Raw genomic sequence first — 27,670 nt, forward strand, 5'->3', positions numbered from 1 at the left:
AAGAAGGGAAGCCACAGGGTTGCAGGGGGAGGTGCCAGCAAGAGAGTCAGACAAGCCAGGAAGACACCCACGGTGAGAGGAGCAGGTGGCCTGAGGGCAAGTTTGCTTAGCTCACCCAGGTTTACTCTTGCTGGCCAAGAGAACTCATGTGCCTGGGCCAAGGGCCCTTAGGAGCTCTTGCAGCTGGCTTATCAGGGCCTTGGCTCTGGAGGACCAGGAACAAATAAGCTTCAAAGCTAAGAGCTTGATTGGCAGACAGATGACCCCATCCTTCACCTCTGTCCCCTCTCCCTGCTGATACATATAAGACCCTGGCCACACTTGAGGGATGAGGAGAGGAGAGAGCACAGAAAGATGGATGTGGGCAGCAAAGAGGTCTTGATGGAGAGCCCTCCAGTGAGTGTGTGTGTGTGTGTGTGTGTGTGTGTGTGTGTGCATACTGGTCTCTGCCTTCTCTATTCTCCCCTAGGCCTGTTTCCTCATCCAGAATCACTCAGTCAACTAGCCTAGGACCGTGCTAAGTTACAATGGGGACACCAAGACTACAAACCTGGTGGAGATGAATGTGACAAGTCAACAATTCTAGTATAAAGGGGTTGAGGGCTACCATAGGGGTCAGTGGAAAGGACTGTGGAAAATGCTGAACCACTAAGTACTTGGGAGGTCACAGGAAGTTATCACAGAGAAAATGACATGTGACTTGGATCCAGAAGAATAAGTCAGAACTTACAAGATAGAGGAGGAGAAAGGCATGGCAGAAGGATATGGATAAAGTCATGGAAGCAGGACAGCCTGGATCCTTTGGGGGAACAGAGACTGGCCACGGCTGGGGTGCAGAGGCCTTAGGGGGACAGCAAGAGCCCAGACCTTACTTCTAAAAATCTATGGATTTATTGGAATCTAGGCCACCTCCTCTAAGAAGCCTCCTTGGATCTCCTCAGCCCTCCTCTGCATATCAATAGCATTGCCTGTCCAGTCCTAAGAGGGTGTGGGAGGGTGTCCAGTTTGCGTGGGGAAAGATGTCTTCATCACTTCATGCTTGTCTCCCTACTTGCCCCACCTTGTTAGGATTACTCGGCAGGCTCCCGGGGCCGGTTTGGCATCCCCTGTTGCCCAGTGCACCTCAAACGCCTTCTCATCGTGGTTGTGGTGGTGGTCCTTATCGTCGTGGTGATTGTAGGGGCTCTGCTCATGGGTCTTCATATGAGCCAGAAACATACGGAGATGGTGAGTAAGTCTGGGACAGGATAGGCTGTGGCCATGGGAGCAGGCGAGAGGAGGGCTGGGTGAGTTAGGCAGATGGGAAACCATCCAAGAGGAATGGGGGCAGGCAAGGACATAGCTTGGAAGGACAGACACATGAATGGTGGCCACCTGGCTTAGACTTCTCTACCAGGTCTCTGCCCCACAGTGTGACAACCAATTTCCTCCAGCACTCGGTTCTGCTCACCTCCCTGAGCTCCCAGGAATGAAGGCATTGCATTTGAGTAAAGGAGACTGAGGCTGGGCACCAGTGCCAAAGAGGAATGCCAGGCACCATTATGCTTCCTTCCCCAGGTCCTCGAGATGAGCATTGGAGCACCAGAAGCCCAGAAACGCCTGGCCCTGAGTGAGCACATGGATACCACTGCCACCTTCCCCATTGGCAACACTGGCATCACTGTGTGCGATTACCAGCGGGTAGGTATGCCTGGACTTCGTGCCCTGGAGCACAGTGACAAGGCTTTGCTAGAGCCATTCAGCTGGGTCACTTCATCACACTCACCTCTCTCTTTTTTTGTCCTCCCCATCTCTTAGCCCTCTTGCCTCCCCTAGGGTGCCTGAATCCCAGAGGCTAATGTGACTCCAGTGTCCAAGTAGTGGGAGCTGGCTGAGGACCAAGGTTAGGGAAAGAGCAAGGCAGGGACCTTCCTTAATGACCTCTAGCGGTATTCTGTGACTAGCTCCTGATTGCCTACAAGCCAGCCCCAGGAACCTGCTGTTACATCATGAAGATGGCTCCAGAGAGCATCCCCAGTCTTGAGGCTCTCACTAGAAAATTCCAGAACTTGCAGGTGTGTATGGGTAAAAGAAGTGGGTTGTCTCCCTCACAGGAAGTTAGGGAGGGGTGTTTGAGATGATGGTCATTTGCTACCTGTAAGGCTGTTTTTTCTGGGCTGCCATGTGAGTGCGCCTCTTCATCTCTGTCCATCCCCCCACTCACCACACCTTCCCTACCTGTTCTCCGTCAAGCTGCTGGCCCCAGTGGAGCCCACATATCACCTGTGGCTTGTCCCCTGCACAGTGCTCTCTGAATAGGCAAGGAAACTGAGGCTCAGAGGGGTTGGCTGATGAGCTGAGGGTCCCCAGTAAGGGCTACAGGTGAGACAGAAACAGTTTCCAGACTCTAAAGTAGGTGTTCTTTCCAGGCCAAACCTGAAGCACTGACCTCTAAAATGGGCCAGGAGGAGGGGCATGATTCAGGCTCTGCACCCTTGGGAGGAGACCAGGCCTTCCTGGGACTGGCCATAGGCACCCTGTGTGGAGAGCTGCCTCTCTACTACATCTAGGACTCCTCAGGTGAGCAGGGTGGCTGCCAGGGTTCAGGAGCAGCATCAGGGAAAGCTTAGCTGCCACATCGTCTGACCAGGCACTGAGGACCTCTTGAAGAAGGTGTTCTGGGGGAGTTCAGGAGAGGGAAGGCTCACAGACACATGACCACACCGAGTCAGGTGGATAGCTCCCCTGTTCCTCTTCATCACAAGTTAACACTCGTTTGCTTCACAGGGTCTGTGGAAGCCTTCATGGGACGGCAAAGATCGTGAGAATACAGTCTTTTGCAGACAGGCAGAAGCTGCTCCTGCCCACACCCCAGGGACTGGAGCTGCAGGGAGAGGATGGGAGGGGCAGAGGAGAGGTGGCTCCTAGGGGCCAGGCCAGGGGACTCCTACCATAAAAGAATAAAGCATCCTGATTGAAAAACAAGAGAAGGATGGAACTTCTCTTTTCCCACACCTGCTCAGTCTGCTCTGTGTGGTGACCCGCTAGGAGAAGGGAAGAGCCTTGAGGGAGTTTTGCCGTGTCGCCTCCGTCCCAGAGTGCTGGGGATTCGGTCCACTCCAACTGGGGGAGAAGGGGGCAGTAGGGAGGGGGACCTCTGAGCCATCTACAGGCGTTAGGCGCCCTCCAGTGGTGTGTCCGGAGGGAGAGACAGCGACAGAGAGTGAGAGAGACAGCAAGACAGGGAGAGAGAGAGATGGGAGAGAGCAAGGGTCCAAGAAAGCGAGAGACAAGAAACACAGGCTAAGAGACACGATCGCAGACCGAGAGGTAGAGGCAGCGGGAGCGACCTGACAGCGTGTCCCGCGTCGGGAGGGGCTCCGGGCCGCGCCGGGGTGGTGGTAGGGGGGGACAGCGGCCGCTAGGGGGCCCCTCGTGGGAGTGGCCTCGGGCGGGCACCCCAGGGCGGGCGCCCCCCTCTTCTCCCCTCCCTGGTCCCGACCCGGGCAGCCGAGCCCCTCCGGGGCGGGTGGTGCGGCTCTCGCCCTCCCCGTCCGGCTGGCGCGCTTCCCGGCCCGGGCCGAGCACAGTGCCGGCCCCGCGGGGGCCGAGCAGGGCGAAAACCCGCCCTCCAGCGAGCTCATTTCCCTAAAAAGGAGGGGGGGGAGCGGGAGGCCGGCGAGAAAGAAAGGGAGAAGGCGCAGGGAGAGCGAGGGACGCCGGAGCGGAGGGCGATCGCGAGCCGGGCCGAGCCGAGCGGGGGGCGGGAGACAGGAAGCGGGAAGGGAAGAGGTAGGACCGCGGGGGGAGCCAGCGGGCGGGCGGCGAGCGCCGGGAGCGCCTCCCCTTCGCCTCCGGTGCTCCGCTTCTCTGTCGTCCGCTCCCGCGTCCGGGCGCGATCGCCGCCGCCGCCCGCCAGCATGCCCGGCGTGGCCCGCCCGCCGCTGCCGCTGCTGCTGCGGCTGCTGCTGCTGCTGCTGCTGCTGCTCCCGCGCCCCGGCCGGCCGCTGGACTTGGCCGATTACACCTACGACCTGGGCGAGGAGGATGCCTCTGAGCCCCTCAACTACAAAGACCCCTGCAAGGCGGGTAAGCGTCCCCCAGTCCCCCCGGCGCGCGGGGCCGGGCGCGAGGCGCGGGCTGGGTATAGGCTTTGGGGTGGGGGGAGGACAGTCCAGTGTGGGAAGCCCGGAGTTGCCTGGTTGGCAATGCAGTGGGGAACAAAAGAACGAGGGGGAGAGGGAGGGGGGAAGTTTAGGGGACTTTAGGACTGAAGTTTTGCTGCCGTTTGTGGAAGCTGCTGCCGGGCTCTGCCTCTTGCCTTCCCAGCGGATTCCTGGGGAAATCTCCCTGGGTCCAAGAGAATTCCGTGGCTAAGAGGCTTTTCCGTCTGCAGGAAACTTTTCTGGCCAAACTCTGTGTGTGAGTGTGTGTGTGTGCGCTTTTCCGTCTCCCCCATCCCTCCACCGTGGAACACTGGTGTCTGCCAGCCTGTCTCTCCGTCTGGGCTGCCCTGGGGCTGCACATCTGTCTAGGCTGGTACCAGGAGACCTGCAGCTCTGAGGAATAGGTCACCCAGACCCAGCCCAAGGGGAAGAAGGTTTTCCAAGGGATCCCCTGAGATCCTGGTCCATGGGTATCCCATACTCCTAGCCAGCAGCAGCTATCTGGGACTCAGGAGACAGCTGTCAAAGTTAGAGAAGCCTGCCCAGGAGGGGGACTTACCTGTGTCCCTGTGTGCCAGGAGGACCCTGCCCGGGCCAAGCCTGTGTGGCAAAGAGGACACAAAAGAGAACTCAGATATTCTACATCAACCCTCTCACCCCACAGAAACCAAAGGCTAATAGCCTAGGTCAGGGCCTGGGAGTGTGTGTGTGTGTGTGTGTGTGTGTGTGTGTGTATGCTTTGTCCGTGAGGTTCACTCTTGCTGGGACCAGAAGGGTCCTGACCCTGGAGTTACCAGATGGCCAGGCACTGGGGCCATTGGCCTGATCAAATGACCTGACCTGAGCAGGCTGCCTGGGACACAGAGGGGACAAAATATCAGAACTTTTCCTCAACTTCCTGCCTCTGACACCAAATAGCCAGCACCAGGGGCAGAGTTGTGGTTCCTCCACCTGGACACAGGGGTAAGAGGCAGCTCACTATAACCCTGGCTCTGGAAACCCTGAATCAGGGTCTCCATACCTGCTCTCTGGATGGGTGGATGCCAGGAAGGAATAGACTTTTCCAGTGGGGGAAGGACAAACCAAATTCCTCAGCCCTTCCTCCTTCATGCCTGCTGGGCTGTGGGCAAACCAGGATGTTAGCTGTCATCTTTCTCAGTAGGGGCGTGAGGTGGACAGGAGGCAGAGTGGACAGAGTATGGACTCTGGAGGACTTATTAGCTGCTTCCACCTTGGGAAAGCTACCTCTCATCTCTCACTTCAATTTTCTTATCTGTAAAATGGGACTGATAACGTATCTCTTCATAGAGTTGGTGATAAGGACTAAATCTGAGAACGTATATAAAACACTTATTGGTGCTTAGCATACAGAAAGCACTTAATAAATGTTGGCTGCTACTCTCTGTGTTCTGTGTCTCTGGCTCTCCTTTTTTTTTTTAAGGTGGTTTGGATTTGCTTTTTAGGAAAAGGTAATATCTCCCTGATTCTGTCCTTGTGTCACTTATCCATTCATTGATTTGGTGAGGCCTGATATGCCCCAGGCCTGGGTTTGATGTGGAGGTGCAGAGAGGTGCCAGACAGGCTCCTGCCCTCAAGGAGCTTACAGTCCACCAGAGCCCAAGAGTATACAGATGTAACCAACAGCATAAACCAAGATGTGAGGTGTCACACTGGAGGGTATTGTGTCCCTTGTCCCTTCTGTAGGCCTGATAGTGGGAACGGCAGAGCAAAGAGATTACAGGGGCTGAAGTCTTCGTGAGCCCAGGCATGGTCTCAAAGAATGGGTAGGAAGCCATGCTGATGTTGAAAATGGGAGTGATTTTGGGAACAGCAAGAGGTTGTGGGCTCTATCCCCAGTCTCGGGTTTCATGCTAGGGTGGGGCTGGCTGAGTTGGAACTTCAAATAAGAGCTCTGGAGAAAGTTCTCCACCAGGGTGAAGTGAGGTTTGTGGGGAGCTGGGCCAGGCCTGGGGGTGGCTGAGAGGGCTGGAGAGCCTGACAAGGCCACGCTTCAAGGTCAGATCAGGCCTCCCTCTTGGGCGTGACTGATGCTCAAGTTCTGTGGCTCACCCCTGGAGGAAACTTGGATTGATATTTCGAGGCACTCACATCCACGCGTGCATACAGACACACACACACACCTCTGCTGAGCCTGGCCTGCTGTACTGCCTCTCCTCCCCTCAATCCACGTGCTCTCATTTCTGTGTTGTCTCCTCTTTCCTGACTTTCAACCCTGACCTCCAGATGCTGGAGGTGACCTTGGCAGGTGCCTGACTCTACTTCCTTGAGATGTACCTGATGCGCCTCTCACCCCACAGCCATCTCCTCTCTTGCTCTCTCCATTTCTTCCTCTACCTACACTAAAGGCCAGCAATGAAAGCCCCTTTGACTCCCCCAGTTTACCTGTCAGGTTGCTGCAAGGACAGCCAGGCCCCATCATTTGAAATCATCTGAGTTTTTGCTTGTTTGTTGTTGTTGTTGTTGTTGGTTTGTTTAGAAAGGGTCTCACTATGTAGCTATGTGACCCAGGCTGGCCTTGAACTTGTGGTCCTCCTGCCTCAGCCTCCCAAGTACTGGGATTACAGGCATGCACCACCAAAACAGCTAAGTTAAGACCCCTGAGACCCTGGGGAAAGCCCTAGATTTTTGGGCAAGACCAGTTCAATGGACAGAACGCCAGGCTGGTCTGTTGGTGTGCCCAGGGATGATTTCACCATGCCTGCTTTCTAACCCTTGCCCAGGGAGACTTCGAGGAAGCCCTGATTTCTTTTTTTTTTTTTTCTTTTTTCTTCTTGTGGAACTGGGGTTGTCCCTGATTTCTTGTATGTTGGGATGCCAAGACAATAAGGGGGTCCCTCTCTGAGATTCCAAGCATTGCTTCACTGCTCCAGGTGACTTGCCAGTGACACTTGTGACTCTAGGAAAGGTCTTTCCTGGAGGCTGGATTAACAAAGCTGATCTCATAAACAGAAAGCCCAGAGGCCCTGACCTTGAGCTAGGGAGCAGTTACTTCCACCTCTATCTTCACTGGCGCTCAGAGGTCTTTGGGAAGAGAGGTGAGCAGTAGCTCACCAGCCCTCCTAACCATCCTCACAAGTCAGGGGGTTGGGGTGGAGGGGGGAAGGAGAGGAGGGGGCAGGTGCTCCAGGCCCAGGTGTGGACTTCACAGGGCCTGGGGAGTAGGAAGCAGACTCCAGAGATTGAGCATCCTCTCTCATCAGACCAAACTCCCCTTTCCAGACATGCTGAGTGAGTCACCCACCCACCTAAGCCCCTGCTCCCTGAGTCACCCTGTCTTTTAGGTGCCCCGAGGGAGGAGACAACACAAATCTTCTGGGCTCCGGATGGAGGGAGACCAGTGAGATTCCGTGGGAAAAAGGGACTCTTGAGAATTTTGTTTCTCCAGAGATTTGGGGAGAAAATATTGGGGAAGGAGGTGGGAGTAAAATGGGCCATTCCTCAGGCCTCTAAGGACCTCCTAAGGAAGATGAGGGGGGCTCAGTTGGTCTGTTTCTCTCTTTGTCTCTTTCCCTCTCCCTTACTTTCTCTCACACACATGCACAACCCTGTTGATTTATAGGGCTGTTCTTCTCCTTTGGGGAGTGTGGCCTGTGAAATGTAGTGAACACCTACAGTTTTTTGAGGGTCTGACAACACCAGCACTTGCACAGGGAAGTGACTGATGTGTGCTGGTGCACATTTGTGGGTACACTCTTGCTTTACAGCTGATCTGTGTACCTGTTCACATTTGGCCCTCACTCATGTGAGCAGACACCAGTCTGCCCTACACACGTGGCCTTGGAGCTCCATCAAGCTAGCCAGACTGCTGTCCCTGCCCACTCAGGAGGGGAGGTCTTGCTGTGTCCCGGGGGTGGGGACTTCAGAGTCCAGAGGCTGATCTAGGGGACAAAGGTCCTCCCCAGGTCCAAGCACACATTGTAGCTCTCTCTGCTCTTTCCCCACCTGTGCCTGGCCTGGAGATGGAGTAGCCACGAGTGTTCCTGGCTGGTTTACAACCAGAAAACAAAACAAAAACTTATCATCCTATGTTGAAAACAACTACTACCCTGACCTTGACCCTGACACTGACCCTGGAGCTTCCTTTGGATCAGAGGGGCATCCTGGGCTCTCCAAAATCCAGATTCCCTAGCTTCCCCAGGTCAGGGTCCCAAATGGGCAGGCCCTGCTGCCCTGCTCCCAGCTATAAGGCTCTCCTGCCCACACTAGCCCTCCTCTGCTTTGTTCCCACGCATTCTTCAGCCATGACATCCCGACCACAGGGCACTGCTCACAGCTGAGCTCTGCAGCCAGCCCTGTTCTACCTTCTACTTGCCCTGCCCTGGTCCCACACTGCCCAGGTCCCACACTGTCCTGGTCCCACACTGCCCTGGTCCCACAGGCCAGCATAGTCCTGTGGCTTCTGTTTTAGGTTTCCCTCAACTAGGGAAGTGAGTATAGAGGGAAGGTGTGGAGCTGATCTTGAGCTTCTGGGATTGGTGTTGGGGTTAATATTGAGGTGGTTATTTAGTGGGTGCTTACTGTGCTGCAGGCTTGGTTGCTAGGGGCTTCATTTATAGGCCTTATTTCATGCAGTACTCCTAGGAGACAGATTCCATCATTGGCTTCTTTTATATGGGACAAAATTGAACTGTAGAAGAGTCTACACGAATTGTCAGCTAGCAGTAGCCAAGATGGAATTCAAAGACATGTCTGTCTGACTTCAAAGACAATCTAAAAGTTCAGCCACATGTGTACCAATTGCCTTCCATATCCAAGGCTTCCACACTCACAGGTTCAACCAACTGCAGATCAAAAATATTTGAGAAGAAACTATGTCTGTACTGAATATGTACAGACTTCTTTTCTTATCATTTTCTAAGCAATACAGTATAACAACTGTTTACATTGTATTACATATAAATGTAATCTAGAGCTGATTTAAAGTATGCAGTAGGACATGTGTAGGTTCTATGCAAATACTATGCCATTTTATATAAGGGACTTGAGCATCCTCAGATTTTGGTGTCTGTGGGAGTCCTGAACAAATCCCTCAATAGACTAAATGACAGCTGTGTATGGCAATGCCTGTGAGTGTGGAGTGGAAGCCTGGAGGTACAGCACGTGTGCAAAGTTGCGAAGTATGCAACAGTGCTAAGTGTTCTTGTGGTATGTGCATACTCTGGTAAGTGTTCTTGTGGTGTGTGCGTACACTGGTAACGTTGGCACATAGGAATCTACCACCTTCTATTTCATATCTGCTAAGTCCCCTCTTGCATGTCAGCTGAGAAGTGTCTTCTGTTGCTGTCCCATCAAGTCAATGAGTCTACCCTCAGAGGGTGGCATTCTGAGTAAGAGAAGCTTTCTAATGGACTGGAAGAGACTATAGACTAGTTACAGGCTATTGAACTTGGCCAAGTCATTTCCCTCTTAGACCCAAGGGCTCTGGTCCTGAAGTCAGGGAGATGGGGTCAGGGAGCTGGGCTGGTGTCTGGAACAAGGTGATTGCTCCAAGTGTTTGTTATGGGACCACACGTGTGGTTTACTGGGCATGTCGTGGGTGGGCCAGGATTAAATAAATTCATTAATGTGCAAGCACTTTGTCAACTGGAAAGCACTACGTAAATTTCAGCAGACATTTACATAAGGTATTACTATCGCTACTATAATTGGCTTAATGAGTTTAGAACTTGTCACTGGTTTGCGTGTGTTAAAGCTTGCGCCTGTGTGTTTTTAGGACTGTCTGTGACTGTGTGTGTATTTATTGGTAGATGTGTGTGTCTGAATGGCTATTTTTGTGTATTTGTAGTTACAATATGGCTCCAGAGAGGTAATGAACTTGAGCACAGTTGTCATTGGACTAGGAATGGGAGGTTTGAATTATAAATTGAATTTTCCAGCAATTGGCAAAGTGTGGTCTTGATTAAATCATTTCCTTTCTGGCCTCAGTTTCCTTAACTGTAAAATGGGAAGATTGGCTAGATGACTGCTAAAGTCACTTCCACATTTTGTTGATCTGTGTCTCAGTGAGCGTGTCTCTGGGCATGTATTTTGGGGCTGGAAGAAAACAGGCACGGCACTTCATTCAGAAAACATCACTGAAAGTCCTCGACATACTCTGCATTTGGCAGCATGGGTGGGGATGTCCCCATATGTCTGTAGAGACACTAATTTCATGTCTGATTCTGCGTGTGAAGTAAGCAGATATATGTCCACCCAATGAGCCCAACTGGGGAGCCCAAACCTGCGTGTAAGACCTCAAGGTTAAAACAACTTGTATAAGCCTGACCTTTGCAGCCCTCTGCTAGGAGAAGAAGCAGATGTCACCGTGGGTGGGGCTTCAGGGAAGCTGCTCTGGTTCTACCTCCAGCTCAGCCTTCCACCTCCCCCAACCCCCACCCCCACCCCACACTGCCCAGCCCAGCGTGGAGCTCACATCTGGGCTTCTTCCAAAGCAGCCAGTTCTATGGCTCTATTTGCTCCAGACTTCTCGGAAAGAAGACGGCTGTTCAGCCCATCTCTCTGGAAACATCTCTCCCCAACTCCAGAAATGGAAATGGCTGTTTGGGGAAGATCTTCTCTGCCTCCACCTCAGGCTTTTCTTCTTCAGATAGGGATTCAAAAACTCAGGGTAGGAATCACTCTGAGGACTGTTAAACCTTTTCCTGCTACCTGGGGAGCTCTCAGTATGTGCCTTGGTTTTCCAGGTATACCTCCCTGCTCCAAGTCTCATTGGACTAGATAAGCGTATTAGATGTTATATATTTTTTTTCATAACCTCCCTTTGATTCGATTGAAATGGTTTTTGCTTCATGAACACCATATGCTTAGTACAGTGCCAAGGCTATGGGCCCACAAATAGACTATGTTAGTCAGCTTTCTGTTGCTATAACAAAATACCTGAAACTGTTGACTTAGAACGAGAAAACCAGTTCTGGAGTTTCCAATCCAAGACAGGAGGGGGCATGATTTGGGGCCTCTGACAAAGCAGGACATTATGGCTGGAGTCCATGGTGGAGCTAAACTGCTTACCTCATCAACCAGGAAGCAAAGAGGGGAAGAGGAAGAGGCCAGGATCTCACAATCCACTTTAAGGGCACCCCAGTAACCTAATGACCTCCCATAAACTCTCATCTTCTAATGGTCCACAGTACCTCCCAATAGTACCACCCTGGGAACCAAACCTCTAACATGGACACTTGGTGGACACTTAGCCAAATCTTAGCACCTGTCACTGCCCAGAATTCTCTAAGTCAGTATTTGTGTGCTCATGTATTGGTGAAGTTTAGTTCCACGAGGACAGGGACCTCTTCTGTCTTGCTAATCACTGACATAGTGCCTGGCCCACAGTAGGTGCTGACTAAGTATTTGCTGAGGAATGATGGAATAAATGACACAACTGTCTCTGTGGAGCTAACAGTCTGGTAGAAGTTGGGTATCTGCTTTGCTGGGATTTTATTTTAATTTTTATGGTGCTAGGGATGGATTCCAGGGCCTTGTTCATGCTAGGTAAGTGCTCTATACCGAGCTACATCCCCAGCCCTATTTTTTATTATTTAAACTCAGGACCTCACACTTGCTAGATAGGTGCTCTGCCACTTGAGCTACGCCTCCAGCCCTTTTTTGCTTTATTTTTCAAATAGTGTCTTGTGGGTTTTTTTTTTTTTTAACCCCCTGGGGCTGGCCTCAGATCGTGATCCTGTTACCTCTCTCTCCCAAGTAGCTAGAATTACAGACATGTACCACCTAGCTTATTTGCTGAAATGGGGGTCTCACTAACTTTTTGCCCAGGCTAGCTGGGAACTGCATCCTCCTGAGTAGTTGGGATTACAGGCATGAGCCACAGCACTCACCTATTCTTACTGTTATTTTCTTAAGAGACAGAGTCTCAGCTGGGTGTGGTAGTACCTGGGCTGTAATCAGTCCCAGCTATCAGGAGTCAGAGGCAGGAGGATCACAAGTTTGAGGTTAGCCTGGGCAAAGTTAAGATCCTGTCTCTCAAAAACAAAATGCAAAGCAAAGGACTGGGAGAATGGCTCAAATGGGTAGAGTGCTTATGTAGCATACCAAGGCTCTGGGTTCAATCACTAACGCACACACACGCACACGCACACGCACAAGTGACAGGGTCTCGCATGTTGTCCAGGCTGGCCTCCAACCCCTGGGCTCAAGTCGTTCTCCTCTCTCAGTCACCCAAGTACCTGGGACTACAAACACGTGTCATCATGCCCCACTTTTGTTGGGATTTTAACTAAAAAGTGAGCATGATCTCCCAAGAGATTCTAGAACCCGATTCCTTACTGCCTTTCTCCATCTTCCTCTGGTGGAATCTGAGTGTCAGAGTTGCTGTGGGGACTGGGGCTGTGTACCCACAGGGTTGGGTCTGTAAGCACAGTCCAGGGTAAGAGGATTAATTCCGCCCTTGGCCTCTTCTTTTTTCTCCAGCTGCCTTTCTTGGGGACATAGCCCTGGACGAGGAGGACTTGAGGGCCTTCCAGGTGCAGCAGGCTGGGGATCTCAGACAGCGAGCAGCCTGTAGGTCACCCATCAAAGCTGCAGGTACACTGGGGACAGGCCAGCTTTCTGTGTTCCAGAAATGGGAGTACTTGGAGAAACAAGGAATGCCCCTGTTTCCATCCAGGCCCTCCCAGGACAGAGGCCACGAGCTTGAACCCAGCACACAGGCTTGTCCTCCCTTGGGATACCTTTATCTCTTCCCCTGGAAAGTAGTAAGTGTAGACATCCCCAGGACCTAAGAGCTGACATCCTTTCTGCTTACAGCCTACAAAATACTTTCAAAAGTATTATCTAACTTGACTGTCCCCAGCACCTTCAGACCAGGCCAGCTCTAGTCTTACAGATAAGGAGACCAAGTCTCACAGAGGTAAAGTGGCTTGCTTAGTAACACACAGCTTGTCACGGGCAGGGTTGGGACTCCACAGCACAAGTCTTCAAATTGAAGATGCTCTACCCAATACCACAGAACTGCCTGGGCCTCCTCGTCCCACTTTGCAAGCTCTATGCATCCTTTAGGGCCCACCTCATGTGCTTCAGGACTCTTGCCCGCCGTCCCTTAGATGTGACTGTACACCTGCATTTCCTGTGCCCTCTGCTCTGCGTAAACAGTATCTCACATTCCATGACACATGCAAATGACTTGTTTCCATGTCCCACTGCCCTAGCTGGGCCCAAGACCTCTTCAAGCTTAGGGTCACCTCCTTCTTCCTCCCCGGTGGCCTAGGCACCTGACTGCCTATGTGAAACTGGGACAGGGGAAGGGAATGGAAGACCAAGGGCCTGGCTAGAAAGAGTCGACTTTTCCCAGACTTCTCACTGCTCTGTAGAGGAAGCAAGTCCTGCCGGCACCGTGCGGATGCTCAGAGCAGGTCCTTAGGGCCCCTGTCCAGCTCTCCTGTTGCCAAGGCTCAGTCCTGGGCACACTCCAGTCATCCTGGCCATCCGGAGGGAGGACCCTGGCATGGGCAACCTGGGGAGCAAAGATCAACTACCCCAGACAGCAGCTGGAATCAGAGGGTGGCCTGGTAGCCTGGAGGGTTTACTGATCTTAGTGGGGAACTGGTAGGCATGGCACAGGGGAAAGCCACACGAGGGGCCTGCTGCCAAACCTTCAGGTGACTTTTGGCAATGCTTTGGCCTCAGTCTTTTCTTCGGTCAGATGTAGACAATGGCACTTGTCCACCTCCCATAGAGCTGTCGCGGCCCATGAAAATGTAAACCTGGGAAGCTTCCAGAAATCATAAAGCCCCATAATCACTACAGATATGAAGGTTTCTTAGATGAGAAGGGATGTTTTCCAAATCTCAGATCCCCCAGGCCCCATAGTTCCTAGAAATGAGGACATCATTGTTCAGCCCATTCCTACCATTCATGGTAGCTGTGAATAGTTATAGAATAACTTCATGGTGATCATAGAACTTTGTAATTTTTCTGTACAGTCACTATGAACACTGAATTAGTGAATACTGAGTCATTGCTCCTAGGGTGAAATGCAGACTCCTGCTTGCCTCGGACCACGTTTTTGTGAACTGATTACTGTGTGACCCCTGGAGTTTGAACATCTAAGTGCTCTACGAACTGAGCATGCCCCCCCAGCCCTTTTTTGCTTTAGTCATTTTTCAAATAGGGTGTTGTGCTTTTGCCACAGGGCCCAGCCTGGGACGACGATTCTATTTCTGCCTCTGGTGTAGCTGGAATTACAGGCATGAGTGACTATACCTAGCTCTGACCATACTTCATGCGTACTTCATTTAAAGACACCTTACTTAATACCTAGTTGATTCATTAAAATTGACTCAGGCCTGAACAAATTCACCGAATGCATGTATTTCTCAGAAAGACACACACCAGCCTTCTTGCCCTTGGGAACAAGAGACAGCACTTCAGCACTACATTTGGGAGTCATTTGAAACAGCAAAACCATCAATAAAAAGCCAAAAATGCAAGCAGGTAGCACTCAACTATACCTCAGAAGGCATAGTTGTTTACAGTATAAGAGCTGAGACAAGCAGGCAGAGAGTCACCTCGTTCAGCCTCAGCTGGCAATGTGTACGTTGGGTGGTTCAACTTTTTCACTGCTTTGTGTATGTCCACGAATGATGATGAAAGCCCTCAGTATTGATTTGGGGTTGCAGATAAATGTTAGCAAGTAGACTAATTCTCAGATGCAGAATCCACAAATTCAGGGCTTGTTATGCTTTGGATCCTCTTCCTTCCATCCACTCACCTGCTGCCAGTGCCTTCTTCCTCTTACAATTTCAGGAAACTCTTCTGCCCCTAGCTGCCAGAGCACTAGTGGGCAGTCACAGAGGGAAACCCGGGGGAGATGGAGAGGCAGGCCCCGCAGCCGGCGGGCAGCTACATCCAGACCAGAGCGTGTGTGGCCGGATGGAGTCATCCCCTTTGTCATTGGGGGAAACTTCACTGGTGAGCATTCTGTTGTGGGACCCCAAGCACAGTCTGTGTCCAGCCCTGGCCGTTCCTTTGATCCGTCTGTCCACAAGTTCCTGGCTGGGCAGTATGCACTCGAAATGACTATAATGCTTTAGCAGTGGGTGAAGGTGGCCCACCGGACACTGTGACAGCCTAGCATTCTTCCTCCTGGCAGGTAGCCAGAGGGCAGTTTTTCGGCAAGCCATGAGGCACTGGGAAAAGCACACCTGTGTCACCTTCTTGGAGCGCACTGATGAGGACAGCTATATTGTATTCACCTACCGACCCTGCGGGTGAGCAAGGACCCTGGGACACCGTGTCCTTGGCCATGATCCCCAGCCAGGTTCTGCCCTGGGCACTGCCACTGCCCCAAGTTGGGCACTACCCTGGGCCCACCCAGCCCTTCCTGCCATGGGGCATCTCCTATTGATAAGGCTCTGACCTTGGCACACAGCCTGGGCATTGTGCAGTGCACTCAGGGCTTTCCCACCCCTCCACTCCCCTGCCTCCTCGGCAGCCTGGCCCGGCCCCTGAGTGGATGCACTCCCCCAGCTCGGGACCGCCCCCCTGAGCTGGCCCCGCCCTCCAGGTGCTGCTCCTATGTGGGTCGCCGTGGTGGGGGCCCCCAGGCCATCTCCATCGGCAAGAACTGTGACAAGTTCGGCATCGTGGTCCATGAGCTAGGTCATGTCATTGGCTTCTGGCATGAGCACACGCGGCCTGACCGGGACCGTCATGTCTCCATTGTGCGTGAGAACATCCAGCCAGGTATGGGGCACCTCCTGCCCCAGCTCCACCTCCAGGGCCCCTTTTGGGGTGAGAGCTGCATCTGCAACTGGTGGGGGGTGGAGTTGGACCCCACCCCCAGGCATCTGCACGGCAGTGATAGCAGCTCAGTGACTCCACATCAGTGTGGAGCTGCTTGGGGCACAGGTCCTGGTCCTGGTCACAGGGGCCATGCTGAGTAGCCAGAACCCAGCTGGCCCATGGGGGCAGGTTAGGGTGCAGTTGGCCCATCCCTGGATGTTACTGCAGACCTTTCTCTTCACCTTATTGCAGTCTCCTGCCCTCTGCCTGTTCTGTCCTCTATGAGTTTTCCTTCCTTCTCCTTTTCATTCATTGGCTCCTCTGATGGACAGGACTGTCCTACAGACCTCCCCACCCCCTCCCCTGCTCCCCTTGGCTGTTCTCCAGACCCTTAGGTAGGCGGTCCCTCACAGGTACAGGGAGATATACAGGTCATTTCTTCCCCCACACACCCTTCTCCTGGTCCTCCCAGGGCAGGAGTATAACTTCCTGAAGATGGAAATTCAAGAGGTGGAGTCCTTGGGGGAGACCTATGACTTCGACAGTATCATGCACTATGCCCGGAACACGTTCTCCAGGTGAGAGATGGGCTGGGTCTCTTCCAGGGACTTGCCCTCTGGAAACCATTTCCTTTCCAGCTCCCATTTGCCCTGGCCTGCCCTGCTGTGGCAGGCGCTGTGGCAGCCCCCACCCACAGGGTCTGCCTGCCCTATTGTCTTCTTCTAGGGTGGAGTGATGGCCAGCCCAAGTTCCTTGCTTATAGCTGTACACGCTAAGGGCCTTTGGCCTGGAAGGCTGAAATCTAGCACTCCATGAGCCCCTAAACTGTACCAGCTCAAAGGAGCTCTGAGCTTGTCTCATCTGTTGCCTGAGAGGGCATATTTTTCTCATTGGTACCCCTTTCTAGTTATTTGCCTTTTGTGGGTGGCTAATTCGCACAAAGCCTGACTCCTGCTCTGGACTGGTCCCCATCACCACTCTCACGATGCCTTCTTACTCTGCTGGATTCCCAGAAGTCACAGTCAGAATCCCCAGGAGTTGGCGGCCCAGCCTCCTCCCCAGCTGCTGCCACCAGGGTGTGGGGAACTCCCACCCCACTCCCCACAATGCTCCTTCCTGGAGTGGCCTTCCTGTGCCTAACTCTTTCCTCATCCACATTCCAGCCCCGGGGTGGTGGCCCATCCCCCTCTTCTCTGAAGTCCTTCTACATTCATTCTTCCTGCTCCAGACCTGAGAACAGAGACCAAGGAAGGGCAGTGAGGTCATTCTGCCCGCTACACCCACAGACCCTCCTTCCATTTCCCACCACATCCCACCCCACCCCTGCTCTGCTCTGCACAGCTGGGTGTGAGTCAGGGGCCCTAGGGAGGTGAGGGGCTGCTGCCTCCCCTTCCTTCTCTTCCCACATGAAACACCAGGGCTTAGCAGGGAGGAACTGGGGAACAGGGACACTGGGGACTGGGAGCTGGCCAGCCACGGTGGAAGCTGCTCTTGCCCTTTGGCCTTGCTCCAGATGCTGTCAGACACAGCGTGTTGGAGGATGACGACTTGGCTGGGCAGACCTGGGAGAAGTTCACCAGGTTGAATCAGCATGTAAGGCCTAGAAGCAGGAGCTGGGTGTGATCAGAGATGATGGACTAGGGGCCCAAAGTTCTCCTGGGGCTGGGAGTTGGGGCCAGACTGAGTCGGGGCACCAGGGAGTCCTTTTGCCATCGTAGGCCTGGGTCTCTGACCACCCAAAGCATCCCTGGGGCTCCCCCAGCTCCTGCGGTATGGCTGCCACGGAACAGGGTGGCTGCTGGTCAGTGGGCAGCTTAATGACAGGGTGAGATGTCTCCACCCGTCCCTGACCCTGCCGAGGAATGTCTGGGCTCTGGCAGGGTCGTGACCTGAGGGTGCAGATGGGCCTGCCGTCTTCCCTTCTTGCCTACCTTGCACATGTCATCCTCAGGGGCATCTTCCTGGACACCATTGTTCCCAAGTATGAGGTGAATGGTGTAAAGCCTCCCATCGGCCAAAGGACCCGACTAAGCAAAGGGGACATCGCCCAGGCCCGCAAACTCTACAAGTGCCCAGGTTAGAGCAAGAAAGGGACAGGCCAGGAGGGGTGGAGGACAAGGTCCAAGGGAGGCAGCCTGGGGCCACCAAAGTCAGAGCTGTAGGTCTCAGAGGAGGGTGTTGGGGGAGGAATGTCAAGGGAGGGTCAGGTTTCCACCCAGGGACCAAATTGGGACTAAGCTCTGAGCACCCATCTTTGAGAGGGAAGGGTCTAGAGGATTGAAGAGTACATGGTAGAAGCAGAAAAGGGGAAAACAGAGCCATTCCAGGGCAGTGAGGAGTGAGGCCCATCAAAAGGAGCTTGACCTTAACTCTGGGACCCACGTTACCTTGACAACAGTGCATCTGGTTACCCTGACAGCCTTAGGCCAGGGTGATAGGATGGTATGTGCCTGTGTGTAAGGAGGAAGGGATGGATCTTAAAGGCACAGAACCAGCCCCACTCCTCAGCTACTCCTCTCACCACCAAAGGGCACCAGGTGAGCCAGGGGGAGGGGGATCTGGTGCCTGTAGCCAGCTGCCCAGTTATTTCCTTTCCTTGACAGCTTGTGGAGAGACCCTACAGGACAGCACAGGCAACTTCTCCTCTCCTGAATACCCCAACGGCTACTCCGCTCACATGCACTGCGTATGGCGTATCTCAGTCACACCTGGGGAGAAGGTAACTGTGGTCAGTCGTGGGCGTCTAAGCCTCCCCTCCTCTGCTGGGAGGGAGAGACCATATTTCCTCCTGGGAGCCCCAGCTTAGGGACCGTCCCCACACCGGGATGCATCAACTCACAAGTCTGATGGAACACCACAGTGAGGACAAGTGTTCCCACCAACTCTCAGCCTGCCTTGGCTCTCAGGTATTGTGAGTCAGCACTGCCAGTTCAGTTTTGATCGTCCGGCTCCTCTTGAATGCTTTTCTTTCTTTTTATTCTCCTGGCAATCTTTTGTCTTCATTTTACAGAGGAGGAAACTGAAGCACAAGGAGGTCACGTAATTTAGTCACACAACTAATGAGGAGTGAGGAGGAATATGAACGTTTCCCAGGGCTGGGTTCTATCCCAGCCTTGGTTTTGATAGCCTGGGTGGCCTTGGATGAACTGCTCAGCCCCAATCCTGGGCTTTCTCATCTTTGTCCTCAGGGTTTGGGTCAGGGCCTCCCAAAGGACCCCTCCCAGTTCTGACAGTTCTGATCCTGGGAACAGTAAAGGAACAAGACAGGTGCCCCCAGCAGGCTGCTTCCTGGTACATCTCTCCTTCCCATCCTTCCTTCCTCCTACCTGGCCTCTGGGCCTGATTTTGTGTCCCTGGCTCTCTCTCACTGGCATCCCATTTCTTCTCCCTCTCCCTGTCACCTGAATGTCAGTCCTGATCCAAAGTCTGTGGGTAAGCTCTAGGTTCTCACATGTACTGCCACTGTGATAAGGCTGGCTTTGGGCAGCTATAGAAGTGAATCAAAGCTGTCTGCATCTTCTTGGTCTACTCAGACAAGACCTCTTCTGGGAAGCCTGCTTTGCTTGCTATTCATGCAGACAAGCAGAGTGGACACCAAGTACCCAGAGGGCCCTAGCCTGTCTATTGCCATCCCTCATGTATGTTTAATTAGCTTTGTTTGAATACCTGAGATGACAAAGGGCTCACTACTTCTCACAATATTGTATTTTGTTCTCTAACCAGCTCTTCCTGTTCTAAAGTCTCTTCTTAATAGAGAGGGGGTCCACTGTCCCTAAAGATCTCAGTCCTTCCCTCAAGAACAATTCACTGTAACTTAACCTCCAACCTGGGGAGGTCACCCTCCTGCCTTCTTAGATGTACTTGTCATGTGCAACCTGGACCTTCTTCGGTCCTTCATGTTTTTATTGCTCCCAAGAATGAGCTACGAGACTTTGTTCCCTTGGTTGGAATGTGGTATTTGACGTACTGCAGAAGCCTTGAGCTAGATCCCTTGTTGTGATTGGTTGCGTCATTCATGCCCACATCTCTCTAAGGTGGTTTTGAACAAGCATTCCACCAATCCAGCAGGTGGTCAGTCTTTCACTTCTGCCATGGCTCTTTTCATAAGTGTGTCCTCTGGATCTCTGGCCTGGTCTTTGATCAGACCTTGCTTGCCATCTTCTGTCCCTGGTACAGGAAGTGGTGAATAAATGCTAAATACATAAGCTGGAACGCCTAACCAAATCACTTCCACTGTTCTGCCAATGGAGAAAACCCCCTTAACTTTTTGTTGTTGGTGTTTGTTTTGAGACAGGGTCTCAAACTGAGCCCAGCTGGCCTCAGTCTCATGAGCCTCCTGTTTCAGCCTCCCAAGTGCTGGGATTTTAGGCATACACCACCAGGTCTGGCTAGGTGAGAACACCCCCTTTAAGAAGGAAGAGAAGTGGGTTTGATGGGTCTTGTTTCAAGTGAACTCAAACTGGCTCCCAGCAATCAAGTGCTACGTGGCCACAGACAGTTAACTGGGAATTGACATTTGGCTCAGTGGTTTACAATTCCCAGAATCCACTCCTAATCCCCTCCCAACCCCCACACACGCATTACCCCATAAAGTTTGGGAAAGCTTTTGCTTTGGGTTCTCGAGATTGCATATGCTGATCACATCTGCAAGTTATTTGACTGTCTCTGATGTCGTTGGTGAGCCGAGAGACCAAAGCCAATTTTGAGAGGTGTCCCTAACTCTCTTCTGAATTATGGGGCAGCTTCCCTTTCCTTTCCAACCGATGCTTATTTTTACTTTTTGCAATTTGAAGATCATTCTCACATCAGATGGACTTCTACTGAAAATTGAGTAATGCTGTCATCTTTTTTGCTTGGCGTTCTACCATCTTCCCTCAAAAGCAAACCCATCTCTTCCTTGTTCTTCTCATTCCAAGTCTCTTCACTTAAAATTGCAATCCTTTTGGCTAATTTGAACTGACCGAGCCCTGGCTGCTTTCATCCCTCTCCCAAGGGTCCCCTCTACTCCAGCCTGTGGAAATCTCACCCACAAATAATAATAATAACTAACATTTATTAAGCATATGATTGACCAGGTGCATGTCTTTACATGCGTTACGTCTTTTGGTTAGCACACTAACATTATAGGCCAGGTACTGACATTGTCCCTGTTTTGCATACGAGAAAATAGACTTGGAAAATTCAGTAACTGAGCTAAGGTCATGTGGAACCTGAATTTCTTTTTTTGGCATTAGTGGAGTTTGAACTCAGGACCTTATGCTTGCTAGAGGCAGGCACTCTATCACTTGAGCCACACCCCTAAAGAAAAAAGGGCTCTTTTTTCTTTAGTCATTTTTCAGATAGGGTCTCATGTTTTTGCCCAGGTCTAGCCTCAGACAGTGGTCTTCATACCTATACCTCCCCATAGCTGAGTTTACAGGGTGTGCTCCACCATGTACAGCTTATTTGTTGAGGGGTCTCCTCAACTTTTTGCCTGGGCTGGTCTTGAACCATGATCCTCTTGATCTCTGCCTTCCAGGTAGCTAGGATTACAGGTGTAAGCCATCTTGCCCAGCTCTAGAACCTGGCTAGTGATGCACAAGTCTATGGTTTCAGTAAGGCTGTGTTGCACATCAGCAATTACTGTAGTGCTTGTCAGCAAACCTATGTGCTTTTGATGTGTTGGAGAGTGTAGGATACAAATTCTAGACGAATCAATGTGTAGCTATCGAAGTGCACCAAGTGACAGGTGATCAAGTTGTAAGTAAATCCACGATGGCACCCTAGGAACATTAAGCTTGAAAGGGCCTACAGATAGCTGGTGGCACATATACCTGTAATCCCAGCACTCTGGAGGTAATGGCAGGTGGACTGTGAATTTGAGGACAAACTGAACTCCTGGCTTTTCTACCATTTTGAACTGACTGTACCCTGACTTTGTTGTTACAATTATGTGTCAGGCAAAGTGTTAGACATCTTACACGCACAAACTCATTTCTCCCCACCACAATTTTACAAGCAAGGTACTGTCATCCCTCCTGTATAGTGAGGGAATAGAGGCTCACACTGCCGAGTGCAGATCTGCACTCAGGTTTACACAGATCGTAGCAGTGGAACTGACATTCAGTTCTAGACTGACTCCAAAGTCTGTGATCTTTCAACAGTAAACCTTAAATAAAGCCACCTGCTGGGCTGGGTGGACTTTGACATGGATTTTGGCTGCTGGGAGGCTGTTTTTCACTTCCCAGGGCTCAGCTTATGGCCAGAAGTATGAAGGATAGGGGACAACATGTACATCGAGGTATGTCAACCACAAGGAAGAGCTGCTTCGAAAGCCTTCTTTAGGATCTCCAGTGTCTACACTTGCTCAGTTAGCTTAGCAGTGACCTACCTGAGGACTTGCAGTGGTTCCCAGGCAACCAAGCAGACTTTACTAGGAGGAGATAGTTTTAAGGAGGAACCTGTGGCCAACAGGACATTTTAGAGGAGCCAGGAAGATAAGAATGGCAAATGTCTTTTGGAACTGGCAACACCCACCCTCATTCCCATCCCTGCCTTCAGAAATACCTCCTGCTTTTTAAGATCCAACCCTAATTCCTCATCCCCCATCATGCCTTCCCAGGCCCACCTCCCATCCCCCAACCAGGCAGAAGTGATCCCTCCCCACTCTGGGAAGCCTGAGTCCTAAGTCCTGCTTCTTGGGTGCTAGAGAGCATGGGGCTGTGCGAAGGAAGGAAAAGTGGACCCTTCTTCTTCGCATAGCTGCTTAGTAGAGTGGACTAGAGGCCCATGGTGCAGTGGTGAAGGGGTCAGTTTGGGAGCCAGGGGTTTGACTGCCAGCTGTGCTGTCTACTGGCTGTGAGATCTTGGGGAAGTTGCCTAGCCTCTCTGTGCCTTTTTTCCCACCTGAGAAATGGGCCTGGTGATAGTACCTCCCACATGGGATACATATAAAGATTAAACAGATTCATCTACAGAAAGTATTTAGAGCAATTCCAATCACATAGAGTGACAATTCAGCCATGTTAGCTGCTGTTGTCTTTCTGTTTCAAATCATTAAACAAGTAAACCCTGGTCAGGGTCTCAGGCACCTTGTTTGCCAATCTTTACTGCTAGGATCTGATCTTACGCTAATTCAGTTCTAAAGGTAAAATCAGCACTTTTTGACTGCTTACCCTGTGCCAGCCCCAGATGTGAGCTTTGCTTACTGGGCTTCATTCCCCTAAGCCCTGAGGTGAGTCCTATCATCTTCACCCTCTTACAAATAAGTAAATAGGCACCGAGGAGTTCAGTGCCGTGTCTTCCACATTGAAGTCAGTGAGCGGCTGAGGGTTGATAGTCCTAGCATGCAGTGTAGCTCCTGAATGAAATGAGAAGCAGTGATTCTATCAGTTCACCCCTGAGAGCATCCCCTAGTGTGGAGAGGTCTCCCCACCTGTGGGTGCGCTAGGAGACGCCATACTCCTGTCTCCCAGTGCAGTCACTATGGCCATCTCCAATTGTTAGACAAAGACCCTAAGGCTCAAGGAAGCTAGCTGAGCCACAGCCCAAGGTCCCCAGCCAGGAAGTGGTGGAGCTGGCCAGGTTTTCTTTGGCAAAAGGCAGGGCCCCTGCCACAGGGCACAGCTGTGCCCACATGACAGAAGTCACTACAACTCTTAATTAGACACCTCCAGTCTCAATATAGCCACACATGGGCCTCCCTGGAGGGTGCTGCTAACTGCCAGCACAGGTCTCTTCCTCCTCCACAGGTGACCCCGGATCCTCCTACCCTTTGGGAGGTCTTGGGTGGGCCCTTTGGGTTCCTGCCCGCTGGGTGTGGTCTCTTTGGAACCAGTCTTCCATGGACAGAGCCAGACTTACTTCTGTGGATGAGGGAAAGCAGATGCTTGTTTGTAGCATGGCTGCTGAGCAGGAAGACCGGCTGCCCAGGGGCCCCTGCAGGAGTGAAGGTTGCAGGTTTGGGAGCTGGGACCTTGCTTGGCCCTCTGCATTTCTTTCCCTCTGTGCAGCATATCTTTGAAAGACATTTTTGTCCTTTCCCAAATAAAAATAACATAAGCATGTTGTAAATTTTTTTTTTTTGTTTGGTACTAGTGTTTGAACTCAGGGCCTCAACACTTGCCAGGCAGGCGCTCTAATACTTGAGGCACGCTCCCAACCCATGTTGTAAAATTTTTGAACAGTCTAGAAATGCCTAAGTAAAAAAAAAATCCTACTTGTCAGAGGTGAGTGGATATTGGAATCATTTGTTGTGCCCTTCCAGACCCTGCGAGGGTATTTGTGTGTGCACAAACTCAGAAGGACTTTACACACCCATACATAGTGTGCAACCCATCTTCGCTCGTGCGAGCCCATACAGATGTGCCGCATTCATTTTCATGGCTGCTTAATATTCTATCCTCCTGATTTCCCTTTGTTTAATATTTCAGGGCTCATTTCATAGATGGCTGATTTAAGCTTTTTCAAGTTTTTGTTACTACCCAAAATGCTTCAGTAAACACCTTTACATTTTACACTTCTACCTTGTACAGTTAAGCAAATCTGTCTGTAGTATAAACTCCTAAAAGGAGAATTCCACTCAGAAGTTCCTGAGTCCCGACTATGTGCCACACGCTGAGGAGTCCCCTGGGAACTAAACAAATGAAATTCCTGACTGTCTAGGTTTACATTTCAATGTGGGGCAGAGGAGAGACAGACAATAAACAGATAAGCAAGTCACTGCACAGTAAGTCAGATGGTGATAAGTGTTGGGAGCGGAGGTGGGGGGTAGGAGGGTAACTGATTCATGTGGGTTGGTCAGGGAAGACTTTATTCCTGTCATGTGAGTTGGAACAGAAACTAGCAGGAAGTGAGGGAGCACATGGCAGATAGCTGGGAAGAACTTCCAGGCAAAAAATGCAGAGGTCCTTGAGGAAGGCTTTACGTGTTGAGCACAGGTAAAGTCAATATGGCTACAGCCAAGTAAGCTAAGAGGAGAGTGGTGAGAGATGGAGTCAGAGAGATGACAGGATCAGACCGTAAATGCCTTTCATGTTGAGGACTTTGGGGTTTATGCTGAGTTACATTAAAGGATTTTAAACAAAGGGAAGATGTAATCAAATTTATATCATAAAAGCCCTGCTGTGGTTGCTGTGGCTGGGGATAAAGCCAGGATCAAGGACTGCTGAACTAATCCCAGAAAAAGATGATGGTGAGACTAGGACTGAGAGTGAAGAAATGAGGTAGCTAGAAAAGAGAAGAGCAGTGTGTTGGGGGGGAGGGGTAGAAGGTGTGTCTGGCAGCATCGAGGGCCCAGCAAACAGGTGTCTGGAGTACCAGGTGAGACATCGGCTGGGCTTTGTGGGGTTCTCTAGCTGTTGGTACAGGCAGGAGGAGGCAGCAGCAAGTTGAATGAAACCTGGCTGTAGTTTGCAAGTGAGTATAATGAGGAGGAAGAGGAGCATGAGTGTGGAGGTTGTGTGCAAGGAGGTGTTCATCCAGGCTGACATGGACTTGCTTTGAAGGGTTGCCGTACCAGCTCTTGGCTGCTCCTCTGTGGGTGCATGTGGTCATTTTCTAAAAAGATGAGATACTGGCTCCATAGCAAGAGCTAGAATAGATTTATAACTTCAGTGTTTGAAAATGCTAGGACTTACTCATCACAGTGGTACACACCTAAATTCCCAGCTACTCAGGAGGCCAAGGTAGGAGGACTGAGGTCCAAGGCCAATCCCAGCAAAAGCATAAAACCCTGTCTGAAACACAAACTAAAGGGCTGACGGAGTGGCTCAAGTGGCAGATAGGTAGGGCACCTTTCTAGCAAGCATGAGGCTCTGAGTTCAAACCCTAATACTTTAAAAAAAAAAACGAAAAGAAAGAACAGAAAAAAGACAGAGAGAGAGAGAGAGAGAGAACAAACTAAAAAAGCAAAAGAACTGGGGAGCATGGCTCAAGTGAAGGCCCCGAATTCAATTACCAGTATGGCAAAAAAAAATGAAGGAAGGAAGAGAAGGAAATGCTAGGGCTCATAACAGCAATAATAACTTTCAGTGAAGATGAATAATAACAAGAGAACTGATATATGAATACAAAAATAAGAAAGGAAAGAAAAAAGGGTGACTGTGAACTAAGGTAAGGAGAGAAGGGAGCAGGCAGAGGAGAGAACATGCTGTAGGCTCAGTGCTTTGAGGGTCTTAGTGAGAACTGTTGGAGGATGAGCTAGGAAAAACTAGGGGATGCAAAGGGGAGCAAGAACCTGGGAAAGGAGTTTATGGAGGGGTCACACAGATGGTGCCTGGGCCCAGGGCATAGCATGCTAGGGAGTGACCCAGAAGGGATAGAGAGAGGGTGGACAGAGGATGTCAAGGAACTGGGAGGCCAGGAAGTAGAAGGACCGTCTAGGTGGGTGTTAAAACCACCCCACATTGTGACGAGGCTGGCATGAGAGTGCTTGGGAACCAGAAACTCTTACTCAACTGCATTGGTCTTGATATAGACAGCAGGTGCCAGGATCCATCTGGAAATCTGTTTCATCCTGGCCTCCACTCTGTCTAACTATCCATCATGGCAGAGGAGAGGCAGAGCTCCTGTCCTTCCTAGCAGAGAATCTCACTAGCTTAGAACAGGAGATCTTCTTGGCCCTATTGTATCCACCTCACAGGTCTTGGCCAACACTTCCCAAATCCCTAGCTTGTGGGAACGCTGACTGCATAGCAGGCTGCAGGCCCCTCTGGACCTGCCCAAGGAAATGGGTTCCTGCTTGGAAAGGGCGCCCCCTGCCTGTTAAAACGCCCCTTGCTGGGGAGCGTTGAGACTCACCAAAGTGATTGTGCTCCTCCAGTGTTATGCCAGCATCTCGAAGCCTGCAACTAGGCCCTGTGGACAGTGCCTGTCCTGAGGGCCCAAGGCTCTCACTCACCTTTTGCACATGAGCTGGCTGAGTTTGGCTCAAGGAGATTTGGTGGTTCACCTAGGACTCAGGCAGTAATGCAGGACTGAGATCAAACCAAGGTCTGGGGGGCTGGAGTCTGGTGTTTTTTAACCACATGATCTTTTCATATGAATGTCTTAACCCTCTAATCCTAAGTCACTTGGGCACAGGGACATAAGTTAAATCCCCCAGGGGAAGGTTTCAGATCTGGTAGTTCCCTGCAACAGTTAGCAGGCCTCTACCCAGTGAATTCCTGCTGATTGGTGACAGCTTTCCTTGCCTCTGTTTCTCCTCTCTGGCCCCTTCATTCCCATCTTAGTCCCCTCACACTATCCTGGGCCCTTTCTGTCACTGGGAAAACCTGTTCCCTCTTAAAGACATTGCGACTTATATTGACTGTGAGGGGAGCTGGGCTGTTGAACTCAACACAATGAGAGAGGCTACCCTTACTTGGGAAGAAGGGGGTACAGTGCAGTGGGACTGCTATGTATGCTGTGATGGGAACAATTGATGTGCGTTTTCAGCAGGGACTGGGCTGTCTGGGAGCCATGCTGACCACAACTAAAAGAGAGTTAGCTTTTACCCTGGTGACACACCTAACATAAGGTGGGCAGTGATCATGCAACTGCCCCAGGCACAGATGCAGAGTAGGGAGCAGCATAACCCTCTACTGCCCTGGCTTCCTAGATCATTCTGAACTTCACATCCATGGACCTGTACCGCAGCCGTCTGTGCTGGTATGACTACGTGGAGGTGCGTGATGGTTTCTGGAGGAAGGCGCCCCTTCGAGGTAAGAGAGCCACTTCCTTCTCAGAATTACCTATGTCATGGTCTTCATCCTTCAAGGTCAGCATCGTGGGCTGACATCCTGATGTGGGAC

General features: G+C 51.5%; 2 protein-coding genes across 6 annotated transcripts in view; both read left to right on the forward strand.

The window, feature by feature from the left end:
• Positions 1-239: 239 nt before the first annotated feature.
• Positions 240-2,993, forward strand: Sftpc (surfactant protein C). The gene is made up of 6 exons (XM_020169815.2): positions 240-396; positions 1,069-1,227; positions 1,558-1,680; positions 1,944-2,054; positions 2,409-2,559; positions 2,767-2,993. Exons 1-5 carry the CDS (start codon positions 355-357, stop codon positions 2,547-2,549), a joined length of 576 nt encoding a protein of 191 aa, XP_020025404.2. The 5' UTR covers positions 240-354; the 3' UTR covers positions 2,550-2,559; positions 2,767-2,993.
• Positions 2,994-3,487: 494 nt separating this feature from the next.
• The window catches only part of Bmp1 (bone morphogenetic protein 1), a 43,173-nt gene continuing 18,990 nt past the window's right edge, over positions 3,488-27,670 (forward strand). The window contains exons 1-9 of one of the 5 annotated variants that reach the window (XM_020169802.2): positions 3,488-4,068; positions 12,588-12,701; positions 14,922-15,086; positions 15,268-15,385; positions 15,682-15,860; positions 16,372-16,477; positions 17,851-17,975; positions 18,503-18,618; positions 27,478-27,580. In XM_020169802.2, coding sequence (XP_020025391.2) covers positions 3,900-4,068; positions 12,588-12,701; positions 14,922-15,086; positions 15,268-15,385; positions 15,682-15,860; positions 16,372-16,477; positions 17,851-17,975; positions 18,503-18,618; positions 27,478-27,580 — 1,195 coding nt within the window. In that variant the 5' untranslated portion in view covers positions 3,488-3,899. Of the gene's footprint in view, positions 4,069-12,587; positions 12,702-14,921; positions 15,087-15,267; positions 15,386-15,644; positions 15,861-16,371; positions 16,478-17,850; positions 17,976-18,502; positions 18,619-27,477; positions 27,581-27,670 lie in introns of those variants that run through there. The other 4 variants (XM_020169800.2, XR_012441564.1, XM_020169798.2 and 1 more) reach the window with 4 other exon arrangements.

The sequence above is a fragment of the Castor canadensis genome, chromosome 14 (genome assembly GCF_047511655.1).
Source record: "Castor canadensis chromosome 14, mCasCan1.hap1v2, whole genome shotgun sequence".
In the NCBI taxonomy this organism is placed as follows: domain Eukaryota; kingdom Metazoa; phylum Chordata; class Mammalia; order Rodentia; family Castoridae; genus Castor; species Castor canadensis.

Coding starts and splice junctions, on each gene's coding strand:
- Sftpc (XM_020169815.2), top strand. CDS start 355: ATGGATGTGGGCAGCAAAGAGGTCTTGATGGAGAGCCCTCCA. Junction 397..1,068: donor TCTTGATGGAGAGCCCTCCA/GTGAGTGTGTGT, acceptor CCACCTTGTTAG/GATTACTCGGCAGGCTCCCG. Junction 2,055..2,408: donor GAAAATTCCAGAACTTGCAG/GTGTGTATGGGT, acceptor TGTTCTTTCCAG/GCCAAACCTGAAGCACTGAC.